General features: G+C 45.1%; 8 protein-coding genes across 8 annotated transcripts; 5 read left to right on the forward strand and 3 right to left on the reverse strand.

The window, feature by feature from the left end:
* Nucleotides 1-517: 517 nt before the first annotated feature.
* K450DRAFT_271780 (uncharacterized protein) lies at nucleotides 518-2,343 on the forward strand (the record flags this gene model as incomplete). Its single annotated transcript, XM_051593024.1, has 6 exons — nucleotides 518-606; nucleotides 677-899; nucleotides 962-1,061; nucleotides 1,123-1,236; nucleotides 1,315-1,328; nucleotides 1,396-2,343. The coding sequence occupies 6 exons, from the start codon at nucleotides 518-520 to the stop codon at nucleotides 2,341-2,343; spliced, it is 1,488 nt and encodes a 495-aa protein (XP_051444709.1).
* A 1,754-nt stretch (nucleotides 2,344-4,097) lies between these two features.
* On the forward strand, nucleotides 4,098-6,159 carry K450DRAFT_241102 (uncharacterized protein). The gene is made up of 5 exons (XM_051589041.1): nucleotides 4,098-4,231; nucleotides 4,289-4,572; nucleotides 4,634-4,893; nucleotides 4,961-5,371; nucleotides 5,441-6,159. The coding sequence occupies exons 1-5, from the start codon at nucleotides 4,106-4,108 to the stop codon at nucleotides 5,998-6,000; spliced, it is 1,641 nt and encodes a 546-aa protein (XP_051444710.1). The 5' UTR covers nucleotides 4,098-4,105; the 3' UTR covers nucleotides 6,001-6,159.
* A 1-nt stretch (nucleotide 6,160) lies between these two features.
* On the forward strand, nucleotides 6,161-7,528 carry K450DRAFT_241105 (uncharacterized protein). The gene is made up of 5 exons (XM_051589042.1): nucleotides 6,161-6,629; nucleotides 6,758-6,832; nucleotides 6,906-7,043; nucleotides 7,113-7,244; nucleotides 7,335-7,528. The coding sequence occupies exons 1-5, from the start codon at nucleotides 6,623-6,625 to the stop codon at nucleotides 7,391-7,393; spliced, it is 411 nt and encodes a 136-aa protein (XP_051444711.1). The 5' UTR covers nucleotides 6,161-6,622; the 3' UTR covers nucleotides 7,394-7,528.
* Nucleotides 7,529-9,830, forward strand: K450DRAFT_241113 (uncharacterized protein). Its single transcript, XM_051589043.1, has 6 exons — nucleotides 7,529-7,787; nucleotides 7,856-7,962; nucleotides 8,059-8,405; nucleotides 8,476-8,685; nucleotides 8,815-9,040; nucleotides 9,121-9,830. Exons 1-6 carry the CDS (start codon nucleotides 7,663-7,665, stop codon nucleotides 9,666-9,668), a joined length of 1,563 nt encoding a protein of 520 aa, XP_051444712.1. The 5' UTR covers nucleotides 7,529-7,662; the 3' UTR covers nucleotides 9,669-9,830.
* On the reverse strand, nucleotides 9,804-10,684 carry K450DRAFT_57272 (uncharacterized protein). Its single transcript, XM_051593825.1, has 2 exons — nucleotides 10,184-10,684; nucleotides 9,804-10,108 (listed from the first exon to the last, which is right to left on the reverse strand). Exons 1-2 carry the CDS (start codon nucleotides 10,295-10,297, stop codon nucleotides 9,869-9,871), a joined length of 354 nt encoding a protein of 117 aa, XP_051444713.1. The 5' UTR covers nucleotides 10,298-10,684; the 3' UTR covers nucleotides 9,804-9,868.
* An 878-nt stretch (nucleotides 10,685-11,562) lies between these two features.
* On the forward strand, nucleotides 11,563-12,927 carry K450DRAFT_174648 (uncharacterized protein; the record flags this gene model as incomplete). The annotated part of the gene is made up of 2 exons (XM_051584203.1): nucleotides 11,563-11,992; nucleotides 12,074-12,927. The coding sequence occupies 2 exons, from the start codon at nucleotides 11,563-11,565 to the stop codon at nucleotides 12,925-12,927; spliced, it is 1,284 nt and encodes a 427-aa protein (XP_051444714.1).
* Nucleotides 12,928-13,012: 85 nt separating this feature from the next.
* K450DRAFT_241122 (uncharacterized protein) lies at nucleotides 13,013-16,179 on the reverse strand. The gene is made up of 2 exons (XM_051589044.1): nucleotides 15,319-16,179; nucleotides 13,013-15,239 (listed from the first exon to the last, which is right to left on the reverse strand). The coding sequence occupies exons 1-2, from the start codon at nucleotides 16,130-16,132 to the stop codon at nucleotides 13,123-13,125; spliced, it is 2,931 nt and encodes a 976-aa protein (XP_051444715.1). The 5' UTR covers nucleotides 16,133-16,179; the 3' UTR covers nucleotides 13,013-13,122.
* Nucleotides 16,180-16,273: 94 nt separating this feature from the next.
* On the reverse strand, nucleotides 16,274-18,497 carry K450DRAFT_209931 (uncharacterized protein). The gene is made up of 3 exons (XM_051584778.1): nucleotides 18,122-18,497; nucleotides 16,738-18,049; nucleotides 16,274-16,665 (listed from the first exon to the last, which is right to left on the reverse strand). Exons 1-3 carry the CDS (start codon nucleotides 18,263-18,265, stop codon nucleotides 16,382-16,384), a joined length of 1,740 nt encoding a protein of 579 aa, XP_051444716.1. The 5' UTR covers nucleotides 18,266-18,497; the 3' UTR covers nucleotides 16,274-16,381.
* Nucleotides 18,498-18,693: the final 196 nt, after the last annotated feature.

The raw sequence follows: 18,693 nt of genomic DNA on the forward strand, positions 1-18,693 counted from the left end.
TTGGCTGCTCTATTCCAGCGGCCCGTTATTATACAGGCACGCAGTTGGATATACCTAAGGCAGCCATGGTATAAACTGAAGCTAAAATAGTTTTTTGAGGTGAACCGTCAACTTCCCAACAAACTTGTGTTTTTAATTTTTCGCTGGACTGAATAATCTCTAATGCTTTCCTAAAGAGGAATGTTTGCAATGAATAATGCTCTTTGAATGAAAATGATAGGTTGTCACTTGTAGAAACTCTGTGGGAAAAGATATCAAGCTCAGGCCATATAACCAGTGTTACAGTACGTGTGTAGAAGCTTGGTGTATGAGCCATGAGCAATAACTCGATGCCATTGACTACTGCTTTGTGCAAGATCACGCATCGGGCCATACTACATGGAAACAACTGTGTGAACATTCTTTTTACGGGCGTCATGGCATGTTTGAGAACTCCACATGCAAATGCCTTTATATCATGAAAATCTTCTACTAGCAACCTCAAAGAGGCACTGAAAGCACACTACTCAAGCCAACAATGTCGCTAACACTTATTTATACTAGTACATGGTCAACGCTTGGCACACTTAAAGGCTCACAAGGCGATGGCAAGCAGCCTGAAAAGAGGTTGGCTGTGAGCCACAAGGTGTTACAGGATAGTCTAGGTAGAATTGACGTGCGTGACTGGATTTAAAAGACTCTTCTTCTTGCCATTTTTTGTTCTCTACTTCTTCACACAAGTTATTGTCATGGACAGTGTTCGAACTGCAGTTCGTGGGATTCCCACTCAATTATCCATTCCCATCCTACGCTCGGTCCTCAAGGCGCCAGCTCCGCTAGCTCGTATCATGATGAACGAACTGACCGAACCACTCAACAGGCATTTACCTTATATTCGAAAAGTATACAATGGTAGCTGGGTATGCAATTTATATTTCCATCATGCCAACTATAAGTATTATGACTAAAGTTCAATGGTTAGAACGGCGCATGGATAGGCGAAGGAATGAAGGCATTGGACAACTATGAAGATATTAAGGCTAGAGTACGTTCTGCTGACGTGGTTATCTTCAATGTACATGGTAAGAAAAACTATGACGCAGATTAAGATGGTGATAAATGGATCTGACTTTGTTCTCGCAGGTGGACCCTTCCGTGTGGGAACATCCACCATGTTCATGAATGCTTATGTGGCATGGATCAAGATTCTGAAGGAGAAATACAATTTGAATGCTATTATCATGTCTGTCAAATACCGTAAGTACATCCTACATATTTGTTAAATTAGAATGGTAAAACGATTACTAACGTTACTTATGGCCATTCACGATATAGGATTGGCACCCGAGGTAGGTTATGCAACTGTACAAAATGGTATCATATGCAAGCGCTAATGGTCTTATACAACCCTTGCAGCATAAATATCCAGCTGCTACGGAAGATGTTCTCACGGCGTACCAATATTTAAGAAGATCAATGAAGATTCCGCACGACAAAATCGTAGTTACAGGAGACTCTGCTGGTGCAGCTCTACTCTTGGAAGCCATGCTACAAACCCACGCTCCGGAGCTGCTACCGGCCCTTGCTGCGAGCACAACCGATGCCGACAGAGAGACTGTAACGTCAAGCGTTGATAACAAAGAACTTCCAGCCGCCATGCTATTAGTTTCGCCAGTTGTGTGTGCCGAGACAACGACTCCCTCATGGAAAGAAAATGCAAAATACGATATGATAAGACCAAAGTTGTTCAAAAAAGTCTTTAAAGAGTTCTTTGGTACCAAAGATCCCTCCTCCAGAGATGTACGACTCATTGCCATGACTAAAATGCAAAAAGGATTCGACCAATTTATCCCCAAAAACACCATGATGGTGGTTGGATCGAAGGAAGTCATGCGTGATGATATTACAGAAATGTCGTTGAGAGTAATCAGGAACACCAGCATCAAGGGCCACCTTGTAAGCGAAGACTATGCTCATGATTGGTATGTCATTCGAGATACTGTCAAAGATAAAACTGTCATCCAGCGAACCGATGCTATCTTTGCGGAATTTGTTGCAAGCGCCATTAAGGAAGCTCAAACTCCAAACCCATTTGATGACAGACTAGCCGTTAACGAGAATGCTCCAAAGACAGTCAACAACGATCTGCCGGTGAAGTTTACTCGTAACGGTGTCACCATGAGATTCAGTCGAAACTCCATGCAAGAAATTTTGGGAAACTTGGATCAGGCTGATACCTCTAAGGAAGGTATTGCAAAAACGCTGGATTCGATGGCCAAGATGACTGCAGACTTATCGAATTCGAATGCAACACAAAGTCCACAACAAAATCCAACTTCTCCACCACCCGTCATTACTGTGTAGGCTAGAAGCAGACAAATAAGATGTAACTAAGTTATGAGATTTTTCTTATGGCTTAAGCATTAGGTCATTAGTATTCAATGTTCAGCTCTCAGTATTTCTGTAACTATATTTTTAATATACGCCATCATTTCACCTCAGTTTCTCGGGAATGTCCATGACATATGTAGCCGTATTCATTATATATGTGACTGATCGTTTCAGGCATAGGTGTTCTCTCCATAACTAGTTTCGAGGACCCATACTTTCAGAAAGATCGGGAAGGGCTTGAACTCTACTGTTAACTTTCACATACGGCTTCAGATGGAAACGAGGTTGCCGAACTTGGCTAAATACATGCACAAACCGCCGGCCACATGTTATGAATACAATCGTGTTTGTTAATGCGCAGCGCGCGCTGATCTCATTTGGTAGGAGTTACCGCTCCCGCTATACGTTAGACTGGTTAAACCTGTAGGTGTTACAGTGGGACATAGCACATCACATTGCGTCTTTCATAATACAAAAATTGGCTCTTGTCGTCCTCAACTTTGGTGTTTTCATATGTTTAGCAAGGCTGATGGATCCCTCCGTGCTGTTATTTTCACTCTTATGAACAACGGTTAAGTTGCTGTCATTCAAAATGCTTACACCTACATCCAAAAAGTGAGAGACATACATTGATCCGCCAGGCTCAAGGTTGTGACCAGTTCCTAAAAAGTAGAAAATAAGTTCCGGGGAACCCGGTTGACCAATTCGCTAACGTTGGTCTCTCCCGTTCTCGCAGAAAAAGACGTTGGAATCACGTAGGATTGTTGTATACTACATTTGAAGTATTGCCTTGCCAGTGTTTGATGTCGAAACGACAACCGTAATAACAACCCACCTTGATTTATATTTCAATCTAGCTTCAAGCTCGGTGGGGCAGTATGTCAGTCGTACGCCAAGGATTCAATGAGGTCTGAGTGAAAAATAGTGTACCGTTCTGTCCCACGAGCCATTGGGAAAAAGAGGAGGCATGGGCACTCCGGTTTATGTAAACCGTTGCTGCGCACTATTATCTGGAGACAAAAGTTAGGTTTATCGGTTCGATATTCGATCATATTCGCACATACAATTTGGGATAATAAACGAACGTATAAAAGACACGGGAGGCCATGATGATTCACCATAGTGCTTTCACTTCTTCAGACATGTGAGTAAACGATGCTGAATAACAACTTGCAGTCTATCATTAACTCGTCAATTATGCAGAAACTACTATGGCTAAATTCACAAAGTTGGTCGTCCTTTTGGCTCTTCTCGGTACCTTGGCCACCTCGGTCAATGCTGTCAACTGCGACTCGGTGTGCTGCGAAGAAGTTGGATGCAACGGCTACCTCTACTGCTCTGGTTCCACCTGGAATGGAGCTTCTTGCGATTGCCACTGTCAATACGATTAGGACATAAATTTCAAACGCTTATTTTTTTATTCTCGGCGGTCATATTAACAGTATGATCTGCGTCAATAAAGCTGGTGATCTAAACTATGATTGACTTCAATCCCATTGGAGAAGTGTACTAGATAACAGATAGATCTATAGAGATAAAAGTCATTTCTTTAAACTTATTGCACTTGTTTTTTTTTTTTTTGAACTTTTGTTCAAGCAGTAATTGGGCTACTGGCATCAAAGAATGCAGCAAATTTATAGAGCACAGCAAGCGGTCGGCCGGTGATTGAAATTTTTCCAAAACTTGAAAACGAGCCGCAGTCTGTGTCTATCGCTTTTCACCAACAATGTCTTCTATGAAAGATTGGGCAGTGGAAAAACTGAGTGTTTTCCTCGGCTTTGACCCAGAAACCTTGGAAGAACAAGTATACCCATATTTAATGAGCTTGAATACTTCCAATGAATTAGTCGAGCATTTGACCGTAAGTGTTCCGCTCTCGGACGATCCGACAGTACATGCAATTAATCTTGAATATTAGAATCTTCTTGGTACCGACGAAAGCACCATGCAATTCATACAGGAATTTTCCACTCGACGGTTCCCACCAACGCAACCTGCGCTTGCAAACCCGCGCGCACCACAGGCTGTCAGCAGCAGCAAACCAACTTCACGAACTTCTTCAGCAGACAACAGTCGATCGGCTTCTCCTCAGTCCCAAGCGCGAAGTTCAACCGAGGTCCATGAACCGTCTTTCGGCCAGTCATTTTCAAACGAGCAGAACGTTTACCGGAAGAAGGATGTCGAAGATAATTACTTTGTAGGGTGAGTGGTGCAATGCTTTTCTGACTAGGAGACAGCGAATGGAATACTAAAATTGAACCAGCACTCGAAAAGCTAAAAAGGAAGTCAAGCCGAATGCAGAGGCTCGTATAGATCAACAACCATCTGTAACATCGTCAGAGACTGCCCATTCGTCAACTACGAAAGCGACCGGAAACGGCAAATCTATGTTGATCTCTGACAAACTAGCTCCCAAAAAGAAGAAAGGTTCTGAGATCATGAATTTAGAGGATGCTCTTAAGGAGCTCAACATAATGACAAATGTTTCTGATAACAAGAAGCGGCAAGCATGCAATTGCCAAGGTGAGCACTTTTATATCTTTTTTGCCTTCATTGTATAATGGACCATCCTATTAATCCATACTTATAGCTACCAAACATGAGCTTTTGTCAATTAGTCCTAATTGTCTGACGTGTGGTAAAATAATATGTGTCAAAGAAGGCCCGGGTCCCTGTACATTCTGCGGAACGCCGGTGCTATCCAAAGAGCAGCAACTAGAGCTCATCGCTGAGGCGAAACGAAAGAGAGCGGAGGCAGCACGAGAAAAGAACCGGCAGTTAAATAAGAAGTCAACCGCGCCTTCCAAATCACAGGGAATGGCGCGATATGCATCCAAACTTGGTGGATCCATCATTAGCGATAGCAGCGACGATTGGTTGGGCCCTGCCGAATGGGAGGAACAACAACGTAAGGCAGAGGAGTCCAGATTGGCGGCTGAAATGCATAAAGAGAAATTGCTAGACTTCCAAAGGACAAGTGCGAAGCGAACAACGGTCATTGGTAAGGATTTCTCAAAGATACAGCAGATGAGTTGACGTTGGCGCCATTAACATGCTGTTTCTACCACAGACCAGGCAACGGATTACGAACTCCCATCCGATGGTGGTAATATATGGCTGTCACCTCAGGAACGAGCCATGCAAGTCAAGAAGCAGCAATCGAATTTGAAGCGATTAGATAACACGGGAAAGCGAAAGGTCATGACCATTGACCTAGCTACGCGTAATGTGATCATGGAGGAAGCTCCCGAACCGGATGAGAGCGAAGATGAATATGAAGGGATCAAGATGACACCAGCGCAAAGGACGTATTTGGAAAGACAGAAGGAAGCCAAGTCCATACGACGACCCACAGCAGCATCACCTACACAGGCTTCTTCAGGAACATTTGCCAACAACCCCTTCTTGAACCGAACGGATGCTCCAACCTTCATACGAGGCGTCATTCCTGCCAAAACAGACAAGAAGAAGTCCACAGTTTCGGAAAAAGGAGAATCATCCAAACCCAAGCCAAAGCAAACCGTGCCGTCGCGGGTACAAGATGATAGCAATTCACATGGCGCTGAACACTTGCTTATTGGCGGTGAAGATGGTAGTCGAGATATAGTGATTGAACCTATTCGAGGGTAGATAGCATCCTAAATTTAAACTCTAGACCACTGGCTGGTGTCACTAAAGAAGGTTCCGTGGGCATACAAGGAAAATTTACAGTTTCTAATTTCCCGTAATTGACGTTTGAATTAAACGAATTTGGGCATTTCATTTTGTGCCCAAGTATTTGCACATTGTGCCTGGCGAGGGTTGATGTTAACGGTATGGTTTTTCAGGGCGGTTGTTGTGGCACAACGCCAATGGGTGGCCGGAACGACCGGTTAGTATCCAAGTTTATGGGCATTGAGTGACAGGTACTAAAAAGGTCTTGTCACTTGGATGCTCATTTCAACTGGTCCCACTGCGTTTTATTCTGGTGTTTCCCGCGCTCTCTGGTGGATTGCATGTTGCCTTTGATGAAGTGTGGAAGTTCTGTACGGATGGTTTAGAAAGGTAGACGTGTTCTTTGGTCATTTCTGGTACTCTATTAGGACACCCGACGCCAATACAACCAACGGCACAACCCATCACACCTGCTAGTCAATACCCTGTCGCCTTGAAACGATGGTGAGTGGGTTTTCGCTATGTGACTTGCTTTCTTCTAAGCGCCGCATCAAACTCCTGCTCGTGACAGATCGCCATGATGCTTTGATCACAACCGATGGCAGGTAAATGATTGGAGATAAAGTAGCTGGCGATGGATATGTTTTTGGGACACGACAAGCATAGTTTATGCGCACGTTGATTAGGATGCCTATTTAACGCAGCGTCTTTTTCCCTGATTCACTTTTTGCAGGAGACGCACCCCACTACCAACGCAAAACCACGGAACGGCGGGATTCGTTCAAGCAGCATCGAAAGAACTCTGTAGGTGGGTGCAGATTGGACTGTTTAAGCGTGGACGGGTAGGTTACAAGTGTCACTAACGTGTAGGATACCTTCAGGGCGGCAAAAGGATCATATTCAGAGAAGTACGTCGTCGTCACCTGGTGGTATGCCGTTCCCCAAACCATCCAAAGGATCAACGCATCAGTCAGTGAATGGATTCAATGCCCAAGAAATAGAGCAGCATTTGAACAGCAGTTAGTATGAGGTCATGATGTCCGTGTTATGCGTCACGTTAATGAACCCCCATCTCTCTTATTTCGCAGACTTTCAATCCACTATGAGAGCATATCATGATCATTCTATTCCTGAAAGAGAACGGCCAGAAAAGTTTTCCAGTGGAGAGCAAGCATGGGGAGGCAAAAGTGGGGTTCAATCAGCGTGGGGGGACTCGAAAGGTAAGAAGTTGTTTGTCTCACCAATTTTTATTTTTTGAGGCCAAAGAACCAATGATAAGAGGAGATAGAATTAACACTCCTTTTGTGTAGCTTGCCTTATGGCTTCTGGACAAGACTTTTTGGCCGAACTAAGAAAACATGCTTCGTAGAACGATGGCCGGAGTACAATCCAATGACATTCATTTCCAGTAGCACGGGAAATTTTTCCTTCAACCGTTGAGACAAGCAGTAACATCTGGAGAAACAAGGTTAGCGCCGCTCCAAATCCCAAGGGAGCGGGCAATGGACAATGAGAATAAAAAAACCCTCCCCCCAAGGATTTATAAATAAAATGCTATTTGAATTGTATTTAAAGAACATGATTCGTAACATCTCGTGCAAAACATTGTGTTCTTCTTTCCTCTTTCCCACTTGTTGAATGTCTACTTACATTGGCGCTGTCGACTCTGGCACCACATCGTCTCGATTCCTTATATTCGATGAAAATGGCAACCTCATTACATTCCATCAAGTGCAGCATACCATGCACTATCCTCAACCAGGGTAAGTCCGAAGCCAACGGGGGTGGGATATGGGAAAGACACAAAGATTAACTTGTCATGTTTTTGCAGTTGGGTAGAGATGGATCCTGAAGACATCCTTAGTGCTGTGAATGAGTGTATCGACAAAGCCATTCGACGATTTGAAATGATGGGTCGTCTCGTCAGCGATATCAAAGGTACGTTGTATTGATATCATTTCTTTCCCGGGAAAAAAAGGATCTACCTGAAAGTTCTTCTGACCCTGAAATCCCCCTCCATTCTGCTCTGCACAGCTATCGGAATCACAAATCAGCGTGAAACAGCTCTGGTCTGGGATCGAAAGACTGGCCATTCGCTTCATTCAGCTATCGTGTGGAGCGACACTCGAACCCACGATATCGTCAAGGAAGTGAATCAAGATAAAGACCGGGCTCAATTGATTCGAGATGTGTGCGGGTTGCCTGTGACAACGTACTTTTCGGCCGTCAAATTCAAATGGCTGCTAGAGAACGTTCCAGCTGTCCAGACCGCGTCCAACAGCGGAGACGCAATGTTCGGAACCATTGACAGTTGGTTGATGTACAATCTGACTGGTGGAGCGGCCAATGGTGGAGTGCATGTGACGGATGTCACTAATGCCGTAAGTCCATTGTTACCTTTTAAGGCGTTAGTTCCATGAACGGAAGTTTAACCCAAGTTGTTATGCTTAGAGTCGCACATTGCTTATGAACCTGAAGTCCTTGCAATGGGATCCTGCCTTGTTGTCTATATTCAACGTTCCGTTATCGGTCCTGCCCAAGATTGTGTCATCGGCTGAAGTCTATGGCTTGGTCAAGTCAGGCCAATTGGTGGATATTCCTGTGGCAGGATGCTTGGGTGACCAACAGGCTGCTCTTGTCGGTCAAAAATGCTTTGAAAAGGTAGGGGGAAAAAAGAAAAAAAAAAAAAAAACTACAAAACTCCGTACAAGCTGCGTTTAGGCTTAATGCTATTTTTCCTTTTTACCCGAATATGCGCCTAATCTCCATTTTGTTTTCTCTTCTTCGCAGGGAGATGCCAAGAACACGTTTGGTACCGGAGCCTTTATGCTGTTCAATACAGGAGACGAGCCTCTTGTGTCACAGAACGGAATGGTCACCACTGTTGGCTATCAATTTGGCCAGAACAAGCCTGCCTATGCCTTGGAAGGCTCTATTGCCTCGGCTGGTTCAGCCATCAAGTGGACTCGCGATAATCTTGGATTGATCAGTTCCTCTGAAGAAATAGGTCCTCTTGGTGAGAACTTTTTTTACTTTTTTTTGGGGGGGAGGGTTTCTACATCTTACTGGTGAACTCATCCATTGTGTTTCATATAGCTGCAAGTGTTGAGGATAGCGGCGGTGTTTATTTTGTTACAGCTTTCTCAGGACTGTTCGCTCCTTATTGGAGAGACGATGCTCGTGCATGCATTGTTGGTATCACCCACTTCACCACACGTAACCATATTGCAAGAGCCACTTTGGAATCCATGTGCTATCAGTCAAGAGCTATTCTGGATTGCATGAAAGACGATGCATCGGTACCTTTGAAATCGTTGAAGGTCGACGGAGGTGTATCGAATTCCGACGAAGCTATGCAAATTCTATCCGATGTTCTCGGTATCCAGGTTGTTCGACCTCAGATGAGGGAAACAACCGCTCTTGGAGCTGCCATTGCCGCTGGATACGCCATCGGTAGATGGACTGAATACGCTGACCTAGACAACGTCAATGCTCAAGGCGTAACTTCATTTGAACCCAAGATTGATACCCTGAATCGTGATAACAAATACAAGGACTGGGCTAAGGCTATCGAACGGTCATATGGATGGGCTCAAGTGGCCCAAGCTACTGATACCACTACTACCACTGTCCCTGCCGCTTAGACTATGGTCTCCCACACACTTTGTACATGTCCTAATTCTCGCCTATCCTATACATATAAATTTACTTTGGTCAAGTTTCGAGTGGTTCCCTCGAAATGGTGTATAAAAATAAAGATACCTGTTAAAAAAAAAAGCAGCGAAGAGGAGGAAGTCATAGGTATATACATATTGGAAAGAGTGACAGGACGAGAGCGAATTGACTAGGAGTCGACTTCGTCCCAATCGTTCTCCTTTGCAATCTTGCTCTTCTCCACAATGTATTTGCCTTCCTTGTACTTTTGACTTTCTTCAAACGCAAATACGTATTTCCAGCCGACAGTCGTATGGCAAATGTTGCAATAAATATCCGCCACAGAATGCATACCCGTCATGAGCATTCTTTCCTCTTTAGCTCCCAACGAGACATTGACCACGTTATCAAACAGATAGGCGGCACCATGCTATAGAGACAAAAAAGAGGTCATGAGATAAGGTACACTCCATGGATTCAAAAGAGGAGGCAATGGGTGACTTACCCGTCCATGAAAAGCTCTTGATATAATATCTTCATGTAGCGCCAAGTGCGAATGACAGGTGGTGCAGGTGTATATTCGAGTTCCGTTCAGATACGTCTGGTATACCTTTACCATGGTGTCATCAACTATAAGACGTAAAGTGCGCTGATAGACAATTGTGGATCGTCTGGGATGGAAGGCGAGAGATGCAGGAGGTGTGGTTAATCAAGACAAACTTCCAACTCAATTGGCAAAAAAGGTCAAGTTTAATGGAGGGAGTACCCAAAGACGATCAGACAGGAAATCCATGGACCCGTTTCCACCGCCCCTCTTGATCAGCGGGTGAGGTCCAGAAGAAAAGCACGTCACAGAATCCCATAGCACAGGTGAGGGTTATGCACTGACTCGCTTCCCTCATGAATAGCTTACCTCCTATTGCTTTGTCACGCCGCTGATCGGAGTAGCTCGGTTCTAAAGGGGGGGGGGGGGAGTTCTCAGACCGATGCCGTAAATGAATGGCCTGTGCCGATATAGCCGTGCCATGAAGATTAGTGAGGTTATTATGGCATAAAGAGTGTCAAGTGCATCGTCTTCTGTATTCTTTTCAAAAACGAAACAAAATGTCCTTGCAGCTTGGTTGAACTTCCGGAACGTTGTATTCACAATTCAAAGTAGTTTCTGTAAGAAAGTCAAAAGGGATGAAATAAAACGCCCTCTCCTTTATCGCCAGTGGATAGAAGTTGCCCATAGATTTTATCTGCCGGGATATCACATTGTTTGCTTCTTGTGACCTGTAACTGCTAGTAAACCTAGAGCCGAGGCTTATCAATGGAGCGGTATGTGCTCACCCAGGCTTTAGTTGTATCTTGAATAATCTGAACCCAGGTGCGTTCGAGCTCTTATGAAGTTGCTATGGTTGGGTAGCCTTCAAGTCGTAGCGATAAAGGAGGTTCGTTATAGAAGGCTCTGATTGGTTAGAAAAAATACAAAGTTGAATCTGAATGGAGAGGACAAGTTTTTGGTGAGACAGAACTTCGGTAGAAGGCAAGCCGATAGAACTTTTTATAAATAGGAGCGACGTCTCATTCCCATTCACGCAACTCACTCTGAGCATCATGAGTGTAACCGCCCCCAGGAGACGCCGACCGGAAGACACTCCAACCACCAAATCACGCCAGACTAAGCCCAACTCTGCCAGAAACATCTATCGAAACATCTTTCGAAATGCCACGTCCAAGCGATCCGTTGCATCCGTTTACCAGCGCTTACTGCTACTCGGCCTATTTTTGCTTGGCGTGGCAGCCTACCTGCTTGTTCCAGAATACTACTATGAGCACTGGCTAGCCCCTAAGTCTCGAGCGTTCAAGTCGACCCTTCCGCTAGAAGACACCACAGTGTCGATGAATGACTCTTCTTCTCACTGCACAAAGCCATTCGGGTCGAAACCGCTGGTTCAGTTTGCTCTCATGGTCGACGCGGGATCGACTGGTTCTCGCATTCATGTCTATAAATTTAACAATTGTGGCCCCTCTCCTGCGTTGGAGGACGAGGTTTTTGTGCAGACCATTCCAGGTTTGTCAGCTTATGCCGACCAACCGGAAGAAGCTGCAAAGTCGCTTGATGTCTTGATGCAAGCTGCAGTTGAAAACGTACCTATTCACCTGCGGCGATGCAGCCCCATTGCCGTCAAGGCAACCGCTGGTTTACGATTGCTTGGAGAGGAGAAGAGTCAAAGCATTTTGGATGCTGTTCAGCATCGATTGAAGCATCATTACCCTTTCCCTATCTATAGGAAAGACGGCGTTGGCATCATGGATGGTCGAGATGAAGGTATGTCAAATTTCTGATGGGGGTAGCGCAGGCATGATAGCAATGTATTAATCCAATACATGCTTGCAATTTCTTTTCCAGGTGTGTATGCTTGGATTACCGTTAATCATCTTTTGGGTAATTTTGAACCCTTGGAACCTGAGACCACAGAGAGAACAACCGCAGCCATTTTCGACCTAGGCGGTGGCTCAACTCAAATTGTATTTGAGCCAGACTTGCACGGAGCGAGTGAACCTCTTGCTGATGGTGAACACAAGTACGAGTTAGATTACGCCAATGATGTGTATACCCTTTATCAACACTCGTACCTTGGATACGGTCTGATGGAAGCTCGAAAGCAAATCAAGTCTTATCTCATCAAGGAAGCAGCCAATGAACGAGGCGAAGTATTCCACGCATGTTTGCCGAAAGACGTGCGTCTACCCTATGTCACTGCCGATGGGTCCAACTACACGTTGGTTGGACTTGGGTCAGGGCATGATGAATGCCGAGAGATCGTTCACAAGATCCTCAACAAGAACAAAGAATGCGTCATCTCGCCTTGTTCTTTCGATGGAATATACCAGCCGTCCCTCATGGAAACATTTGCCCATCACCCCGTCTACATATTTTCATACTTTTACGATCGCACCAGACCACTTGGCTTGAGTGAAGTCTTCACTGTCGGAGACTTGCGCACGCTGACCGACGATGTGTGTTCCGGCGATTACCTCGCGCAAGTCACTGACCCGGATTTGCGACATGAAATGTTGGATCGACCCGAGTGGTGTATGGATTTGAGTTACATCTACGGCTTGTTGCGGTATGGCTATGAAATTCCGGATGAACGTACAGTGCATGTTGCGAAAAAGATCAAAGGAGTGGAAACTGGCTGGTGTTTAGGAGCCTCCATCGCTATGCTCGAAGACGTATCGTTTTGCGAGATAGATCCATAGATTTAGACCCTCCATTATCATTTAGTTGTACATCATCATTATTATCATGCATCATCATCACTTTTCTGTTTCTTTTTTATTAAAAAAAAAAAAAAAAACAACCTCCTGATTAGGGTTATGCTACAATTCTATAAGAGAGAAACCAATTTTGAAAAATGACAAGGAGGCATCCAACAACACTGGTGGATGGGTAATTTACAATTTGATGTGATGGTGAGCTGCTACAGTGGTAATGATGTTTTCTATATCGGATAGTCCTGATCGCCGAAGAATAGAGATGATTTTGCGGCTTTCCTCGGCCATGCGATTGTTGCCAGGTATGTGACGGTCGCCTTTCATGTGGGAAGGCAAGGTGATGAGAAAAACAAGCGGTGCGTAGATATCTTTGCTTTGCCCCCAGTACTCGGTCACGAAGTGACGGAGGGTGGGAGTCATCAGCCGTACGCCTTCGCTTGTCAGCATGGTCAAAAAAATAGATACAAGGCGCTGGGAGTACAGGCATAAAGAATGGAGGTCGGTGGTGGTGGATGGATCGGAAGGCAGGTTCACTGGAATGCCCACTCGACGTTTCTTCATGCGAGCTTTCTTCATTTCTTTCCTAGCTTTTTTTCGTGGTGGTTGTGCGATTTCTGACTCCTCCATGGCAGTACTAGTCGGTGCTGTCGGTCTTTCCTGCTCCATCAGTAGTTCTATTTCATCCACTGTTTCTGATAGGATGATGACAGCTTGAAACAGTACTTGGCGGACGTACACAGTGTCATATATAAACTGCGGGTCGGGTGAGTTGAGCAGATGAGAAATTAATAACGTAAACACATCTTCGGGATCCTCTATCTCGGACAATAGCGCGAGATCTGTGGCTTGAACGATGAAGTGCGGGACATCAGCGTTTTCAGACGGGTGGGTGAGAAGAGCATGGATGTGATGGGATAAAAAGCCATCAATAGCCTGCTTGACCGCCGCAGAAGCATGTCCAAAGAAAAGCAAGCAGCAAAGAAGCCATTTAGGCTTCGACTCCAATAATTCAGCTCTCCAAGCTTCCTTCCACAGCTCTAAAACCGTGTGCTGCCGTATTGGGTCCTGTAAGCGAACGATTTCCTCAAACAGTCGTAACAGTCCGCACATTTGGGGTTTGAGAATGTCATGGCGTTTCAAAAGTTGAAGTGACGTATCGCGTATAGGTGTATCGATCATGTACAATCCCTTAGCAGAGGAAGGATCAAAAATCCTGAAGAATAGGAATGGAAAGAAGTGGCTGTCGGCCATAATGGTTTGAAGTATTCCTTGACAGGGCCGTTGCTTTTGTACTGTGTCTGTTTCATAGCATAGGATGGGCCCCAGGAAGTGATTGGAAAACCATTGCGAGCTAGCTTTGCTTTGAGCTCCCAACACATTGAATAATTGAAGCATGAATTCTTTGGGATGCGATTGGAGAAGATCGTTGACCAGCAACTCTATAGCCATCTCAGGGGGTTTGGAAAAATACGCTTTCAGCATAGCATTGAGGTAGGCTCTGGATTCGACTAGATCAAGAAATATCATGGGCTGGGTGCGCATCAAGGTTGGAATCACACTGTCGGCCTTGTGCTTAATATGCTCGCCTTTAAAAACTTCATTCAATTGCCTATAGTACTTGTTCTGTTTATACCAGCCGGTATGGTCGTCAGTACCTAATGGAGCCGAACCGATTTTTTGGGCCATCCATTCGAGGTACTTTGCCAGCACGCGCGATGAAGCGACTTGCAAAATGTCATTGATCCACGGGGTAAGTAAATTGTTGACATTTGCCTCGGTGAGCAGTTGAAGAATTCGGTCGCATGTCCTGTGCCGACGATCATCGCCTAAGACTTCGTCTCTTCCACTGTCGACTTGTGCACCAGAGATTTCTCCATACAGTGGCCGTGACTCATCTTGGAAGCTGTCAGATTGTGAGTACAAATGGAGGACTGCCCAAAAGGGACTGGCTCGCTTATCGTATCGTTGTTCTTTCAAACAGGCAATAATATACGAGAGGATGGTTTCTAAGTAATCCTCCATCTCATCCCTCTGGATCCATTCAATCAACAAAAGGTCGAGTACCGTCTTGCGGTCATTTGGATAATGTTTCTCGATGATTTGACGCAAGTGAAAGTCGAATTGCTTGAAAGAAAACGTTTGTAGTTGATAGCTCCATTGCGCCATAGGTTTTTCGAGTAAGTTGGTACGCTCAGCTTCACTTGTTGGTGGTGGGTCCATGAGTTTATGGGTGATGAGAGGGTTGCGTTTGAACATAGAAGGAGGCAAATCATTTCCCGCCATATGCGTATCGGTGTCTTTGTGAGGCGAATCAGTACAAGTGACAGACATGTCTAGACCACTATGACATAAAATACATTGTGTGTTTTTTTTTACCTATATTTTCCTGCCTCTTCCTCTCATATTCCATAGCCAACTTGAGCAAATGTGGGCTGGCTTTCTTCCGCTTCTCCAAATATCGATCAAACGCAATTTTTCCCAGAATAAGGTCTTGATCACTGAAAGGGTGGACAGAGACATTGCCCAAATACTGATTGACAGTTGACTGAAGTACAGATGCCATGCCTCGCTCCAGAATACTGAGCATGGTGATCCAAGCTTCTTCCATATGTCCATTGCTCGCTCTGTAATGCGATTCTACACAATCCAGGAACATCACCAAAAACTCTTGTTCAGCCGATTTCCGGGTATAGACGCTCAGCCAGAGGTGAGTATTGACGTATGGAGTGGCGGCTTTGACGAAGTGGGACATGACATTGACCCAGAGCGCTGGAGATACTTGTTGTTGGGAGCCCATGGCGAGTATGAGGCCGTAGACGTAGACCAGGATAGTGGGACTGGTGCGTAACTTTGACCAGGTTTTATCTGAAATTTGGGGTGGAAACGATAATAACCACATGAGTCCATTGGATACCAAGATATCATTAACGCAGGCACGCAATGAAGCGACAAGAGCCGACGTGGTATAGTGAGCCTCCAGATCAGAAGGATTCTGGTAATCGAATGAAGCAAGAAGTTGAAGGAATTGGTCAAAGTAATGGCAGCACTGCTCTGGATCAGGTGGAATAGTGAATGTCGCGTCTGTGATTTGATCCAGCTTATACGCGGTGTCGGCATTGTCAATGAGGCTGACAATGCTGCTGAGAGTCAGTGGCTGCTTGCCTGAATGGAGCATGTTTTTCAGGTCCATGGCTGCCGAATGGTGGGTGACACCGGGGATTTGAAGAAGTGGGTCTGTCGTTCAGTCAATCAATGGCTGCAGGTCACAAATTTTACATCAGACAGACTGGGGGGATTTTTCGGTGTTCAACTTTGAACATCCAAAGAACTTGTCTCCAGATTTTTTTAATAGGTAATCAGAAAATAGGACGGATATTTACACCAGGAGAAGAAATAATACTGTAGGGAAGTAGGTATCGTTAAGACGAAAACCTCGAATCTAAGATCTATCAACCTGCTCAACTCGTGCACCATTGTACTTGAGGTCGCCGGAAGCTGAGTCTGGAGTGGTCATGTCTGAGGCTTCACCGTGATCGTGAAGATGAGAATGAAGGTTTTTCAACTTTTCATCTTGACCGAGAGCGGCAAGCTGTTGTTCTCGCTCTTGCTCTTCAATGGAAATTTGCTTGGGTCCATTGAACCAGCGACGAGCCCGGAAATGATAATAAGAGACGGAGAGGAGAACGACGAAGGCCAATACAACAATGGCATAGTTCATGTTGACTGAAATAGCGGAAGTGGATTAGGAAAAAGCTGTTTTCAAAAAAATGCGGCGGAAGGAAATAGATGACTTACAAGCTGTGACGGGGGCTTCAGTGGGGCAGATGAAGAGGGCAGAGGTCAAAAGGATCCAGGCAATACTGATAACGTTGATGACAGTGGAAAAGGGACCGAGATGGAAGGGACCACGCTCGAACTTCTTGCGCGCAACCGTGACTTTGAGGGTAATGGGTATGAGGTAGGCGAGAGAAGAAGCAATGGTGTTGACGGAGACAATGGCACTGAAAGCAGTGTCATTGATGATGAACAAGAGTCCGACAATGGCGGCAAAAAGAATATTTCCCCAAACCGCATAGACGGGTGCAAGTGTCCAGGGGTTAAGGCGATATAGATACTTGCTGAAGGGCATGGCACCATCACGAGAAAAGGCAAAGACCATACGAGAGCTGCCAAGGGTCAATGCGGAACCGGAGAAGAACATAGCACCCATGATGATAGTGACAAAGACGATAGTCCAATTGTAACCAACACCATCCAGGAAAACTTGAGTCATCTCAGGAGTGATGGAAGCATTCACGATTTGAGCTTGAAAATCTTGGACACAAAAGTTGACCGAGAGCAAGAAGGCAAGGCCCACCACACTGGCGGTACCAATAGAGAGAAGGATACCGTATGGGGCGCCCTTAGAAGCACCTCGTGTCTCTTCAGACATGTGGGCAGCCGAATCGTATCCAGAAAGGGTATATTGACTTTGAAGAAGGCCGATCAAAAAGGCATAGCCATCAGGAAAGCCGGTATCGTTTTCGAAATAGGTGAAAACCCATTTGGCGGAAGGCTTATTGGGAGTTAAAGCCAAAGCAACAATAATGATGAGCAAGGTGCCAATAATGTGCCACCATAGAGAGACTTGGTTGAAAATGCCGTTGTATTTAATGTGCATGGAGTTGATCATACCGTGGGCGAAAAGAATCACCAAGAAAATACCATATTGCCAATAGATGCTGGCATTGTAGTCGGGGTTATTGATGGCAATGATGGAGGCAATGTATTGCGAGATACCTAGATCAGCCGAAGTGATGGCGACGGTCAAACCTAGCCAGTTGAACCAACCGGTCAACCAGCAGGCCAATGGGACCCATTCCTTGGGAGCAAGGCGGGATACCCAAATGTATAGACCTCCAGTGACGGGATAGGCGGAACAGATCTCGGCCAGCGAGAGTCCAACCAAAAAGGTCAAGACCGAGACAGCCATCCAACCCCAAATGACGGCTACGGAGCCGCCTGACATCATTGCTGAACCCCACAGAGGAGTTAAACCCGAAAGAATGGAGCAGCAACCAAAAGCAATGGCAAAAGTACTGACAAGCGAAATGTCTCGTTTCATTTCCTATGGGATTGCCAAAAATGGGAGGAATTAGCACAAACTCGGTATTCAACCATGAAATGTGGCAAGCCATACCTGCTTGTAACCAAGGGATTCCAAAAGAAGTTCATCGGCATTTCTTGCATGTTCATTTTCGAGAATGGTCACCGATCCATTTGATTCCAATCTACTTTCGTCATGTTGCAGTCTGTGACCAGCTGCCGTTGGAACAAGTCCCATAACCTTGTGATTTTCAAGTGTGTTGAAGGGGGAAATATGAAATAGGTATGGACTAACTACTTTCTGACGATAGAGTTAGAAGTCGTTTTGCTCTTTTTATGTGAAGCAGAAAGTAAAATGATATGTCTTTTGGCAATAAAGGTTCATTTTCTCGATCAACTTTTAAAGGGTGGAAAAAAAAAATTAAAACAATCCCCGCTCTTTGTCACTTTCCTGAGAAATAAAACTCTGATTGGTCCGCTAACAGAAACCAGGAACTAACTTGGCAATAGCTTTTCGATCTACTGAATAGCTTCTAACATGGAATGGATGTGAAGTCGTCCGTACCATGCATCCAGTGCCATGAGCTACATGGCGTAATGATGTGTGACCATGGCCATTTACCTTCATTGATGGTGAGGTTCGGATCGGATCTGGAGGTCGCTTTT

Source organism: Umbelopsis ramanniana, assembly GCF_025399195.1.
Source record: "Umbelopsis ramanniana AG unplaced genomic scaffold K450scaffold_27, whole genome shotgun sequence".
NCBI classification, from domain to species: Eukaryota; Fungi; Mucoromycota; class Umbelopsidomycetes; order Umbelopsidales; family Umbelopsidaceae; genus Umbelopsis; species Umbelopsis ramanniana.

What these genes read in the sequence shown, in the direction of transcription:
- K450DRAFT_241102 (XM_051589041.1), top strand. Translation starts at nt 4,106, where the DNA reads ATGAAAGATTGGGCAGTGGAAAAACTGAGTGTTTTCCTCGGCTTTGAC. An exon ending in AATTAGTCGAGCATTTGACC is followed by an intron (nt 4,232 to 4,288) that starts GTAAGTGTTCCG and finishes CTTGAATATTAG; the next exon opens with AATCTTCTTGGTACCGACGA. An exon ending in GAAGATAATTACTTTGTAGG is followed by an intron (nt 4,573 to 4,633) that starts GTGAGTGGTGCA and finishes AAATTGAACCAG; the next exon opens with CACTCGAAAAGCTAAAAAGG.
- K450DRAFT_241105 (XM_051589042.1), top strand. An exon ending in GCATCGAAAGAACTCTGTAG is followed by an intron (nt 6,833 to 6,905) that starts GTGGGTGCAGAT and finishes GGATACCTTCAG; the next exon opens with GGCGGCAAAAGGATCATATT. An exon ending in AGAGCAGCATTTGAACAGCA is followed by an intron (nt 7,044 to 7,112) that starts GTTAGTATGAGG and finishes CTTATTTCGCAG; the next exon opens with ACTTTCAATCCACTATGAGA.
- K450DRAFT_241113 (XM_051589043.1), top strand. Translation starts at nt 7,663, where the DNA reads ATGTCTACTTACATTGGCGCTGTCGACTCTGGCACCACATCGTCTCGA. An exon ending in GTCAAAAATGCTTTGAAAAG is followed by an intron (nt 8,686 to 8,814) that starts GTAGGGGGAAAA and finishes TCTTCTTCGCAG; the next exon opens with GGAGATGCCAAGAACACGTT. An exon ending in TGAAGAAATAGGTCCTCTTG is followed by an intron (nt 9,041 to 9,120) that starts GTGAGAACTTTT and finishes TGTTTCATATAG; the next exon opens with CTGCAAGTGTTGAGGATAGC.
- K450DRAFT_57272 (XM_051593825.1), bottom strand. Translation starts at nt 10,297, where the DNA reads ATGGTAAAGGTATACCAGACGTATCTGAACGGAACTCGAATATACACC. An exon ending in CAAGAGCTTTTCATGGACGG is followed by an intron (nt 10,109 to 10,183) that starts GTAAGTCACCCA and finishes TTGTCTCTATAG; the next exon opens with CATGGTGCCGCCTATCTGTT.
- K450DRAFT_241122 (XM_051589044.1), bottom strand. Translation starts at nt 16,132, where the DNA reads ATGGACCTGAAAAACATGCTCCATTCAGGCAAGCAGCCACTGACTCTC. An exon ending in GAAGAGGCAGGAAAATATAG is followed by an intron (nt 15,240 to 15,318) that starts GTAAAAAAAAAC and finishes CGCCTCACAAAG; the next exon opens with ACACCGATACGCATATGGCG.
- K450DRAFT_209931 (XM_051584778.1), bottom strand. Translation starts at nt 18,265, where the DNA reads ATGGGACTTGTTCCAACGGCAGCTGGTCACAGACTGCAACATGACGAA. An exon ending in AATCCCTTGGTTACAAGCAG is followed by an intron (nt 18,050 to 18,121) that starts GTATGGCTTGCC and finishes GCAATCCCATAG; the next exon opens with GAAATGAAACGAGACATTTC. An exon ending in TGAAGCCCCCGTCACAGCTT is followed by an intron (nt 16,666 to 16,737) that starts GTAAGTCATCTA and finishes CCGCTATTTCAG; the next exon opens with TCAACATGAACTATGCCATT.